Genomic DNA, 2,610 nt, shown 5'->3' with positions numbered 1-2,610 from the left:
ACCAAAGTGCAAGTACTAATTTATGTTGTTTTATTAAAATAAGAGTTGTAGTTAATATTATAGAAATATAATTATTCTAATATAATTTTAAATCAACAATGATTCAAAACTATAATGGTTAAAAATTAAAACAAATATTTTTAGTACAATACTATGACAACAAGTACTCGCCACTACGTGGCACTTGTTATTTATTGTTAAGCATTTATTTCTTATCTTTATTATTGTTAGTTATATTATCTATGTTGTTTAGCTTCAATATTTTCTAGTACATAGAATTTGCATTGCAAGTTTTATCTCTTGGTTTATTTTTTCACCTTTTTATATGATATCATTATCATATGCCACATTGATCACCTTATGTGTATGTTCCTTTAAATTGTGTGGTCTTTGATCATTTTCTTCAACAACATTGTATACATTTTATGATCACCTTTCTACTTAAACTGACTTATCATCCTCTTAAATATAACATATCATGTATATTGCTTATATGATCTTTAATTAGTCACAGTGATTGCATATCCTTTTTTTATAGGCATGTTTCTTATCATGTATAGATCTTACGATTACATATAATCGATCTTTATGATGAGACTTATTCATGTAAATGGTAATATGATATTTTTTTCTAGATTTTAGGATGTTCTCCTATAATTTTTGTATCCCATAAAGAACATCCAATGCATACTTTTATGACTTATAAACTTAAATTATCCTTGTCTTCCATATATAATCATCCTTATTTTATCATTTCTCAATGCTTTTTATAATCTCATCCATATATCTCTATCCTTATCCCTTTTTTCATATTCTTTTATAGTTCGTATCTAGCATATATGGCTATCATTATCATTTGTGTATAGTAGGATGAATCCGCTAACATGCTTTGATGACTGTCTTTAACTTATCATGTTGTTTTTTTCTATAATACAATACATCATCATGCTTAGAAAATTCTCCTTTTCTTTGAATCCTCGGGTCCTTAATATAAAACCTAGTATAAGGGATCATATGTATCACTAATGTTCATTAATAGTTATGTTGTACAATGATACATATATATAATTCGCACTCCCATAATAATAATTATCAAAAAAATGTTCTAGAACCCTTCCACATTTTAATATAATTGAAAGTTTCTATGATTTTTTCATAATGAAGAAAATCTTATCTTAATTTCTTTATAATATTGCTTTTACTTTCAAAAAAATAGCTCCTCAATCAAGTTGAAGCTAATGCAGGTTCAAAATTGAATAACATAAATTACTATAAATTTTATGTTATTAGTTGGCAAAGGACACAACTTTAACAATGAAAATAATGATGTTAAAGTGTAAAGTGGTATAGACAGACTGCTTTTTCCATATAAAACAATATCCGATTTAAAACACAAAATCTGCAAATCAGCACAGTTTTTAAAGTGATCTTTACTAATTTGATCCTCTTAATTATATTCAAAACTATATATACCAGTTGAAGGCAAGGTGTTATGTACTTGCCTGTTGGGTGTGCGTAAGTTGAATCTTTGGAACGCCTTATCAAGAATTTCATGGTTAGGTATATGATGGTTATGATTTATATATTTGCAGGTATTCCGGAGAGAATAGGGCAAGGTTGTGCAAAAGAAGACATAGTAGTGAATCAGAGCCCCGAATCCCCCATGCGAAACGGAGTTCCATCATACAGTGTAGAAATTCATAATTTGTGCAGCACAGGCTGCTCGATAGCACAAGTACACGTCACCTGCGGATGGTTCAGCTCTGCAGTAGAGATAGATCCAAAATTATTCAAGCGTTTGAGCTACAACGACTGCCTTGTCAACAATGGGCGTCCCATAAAAGCCGGAGGCTCCGTATCCTTCGTTTATGCACAAACATATAAATATCCCATTGCAGTCTCCTCTGTGAAATGTGTCTAATGACTAGCAAACCATTATACTGTATGCGAGAGGTTACGGCCTTGAGAATATTAAATAAAACTATGATCCATGCATGTGAGATTTGATTAGAATGATCATGGGATGGAGATTACATTAGATGATAAGCCTTTGCTTGAGTTTTCTGTTTTAAGCAATAATTAGCATGTTGATCTGTTTGTTTCAAAAACAGTTCATGCATTGTTTTCTCTGTAGATTGTTTTTTCTAATTCTGTCTTTGTATGAAACAGATTCTAAAAACAGTTCAGGTGCTGTTTTTTAATATTGTTTTTTAAGTTTTTTTTGTTTTTTTGCTTTTCCTTTACAGTCCATGCTTGAATAAGAAAAAGAATGCTAAATAGATAGCTTGATGTGTACTTCTTTGTTGATAAAAACATACAATTCTAAAATAATTGATTGGCATTAGAGATATCCTTCAACATAATTTTCTTTATATTCATCTAGTCCATAATAGTTTTTTCTATCTTATTGTGAGGTTGAGCTAGAAGTTAAACTATTAGTTTTTTAAATCATTAAATTGTACATTTATAGAATTACTAGTTTTTTTAAATGATTAAACTCCACACTAAATAGCTGTCAATAGGCCATATACAACTTAACCATGAGGTTTTTAACAGATTTCATTTTTATTGCTTTCTACATACATAAAATTCTCTAATTTACTGTTAGTA

General features: G+C 29.2%; 1 protein-coding gene across 1 annotated transcript; it reads left to right on the top strand.

Moving 5' to 3' along the window:
• Positions 1 to 1,567: 1,567 nt before the first annotated feature.
• LOC131858839 (protein TAPETUM DETERMINANT 1-like) lies at positions 1,568 to 2,201 on the top strand. The gene is made up of 2 exons (XM_059212296.1): positions 1,568 to 1,913; positions 2,170 to 2,201. The coding sequence occupies exons 1-2, from the start codon at positions 1,568 to 1,570 to the stop codon at positions 2,199 to 2,201; spliced, it is 378 nt and encodes a 125-aa protein (XP_059068279.1).
• Positions 2,202 to 2,610: the final 409 nt, after the last annotated feature.

This window comes from Cryptomeria japonica, chromosome 10, assembly GCF_030272615.1.
Source record: "Cryptomeria japonica chromosome 10, Sugi_1.0, whole genome shotgun sequence".
NCBI lineage: Eukaryota > Viridiplantae > Streptophyta > Pinopsida > Cupressales > Cupressaceae > Cryptomeria > Cryptomeria japonica.
This window is presented reverse-complemented; position numbering and strand designations above follow the sequence as displayed.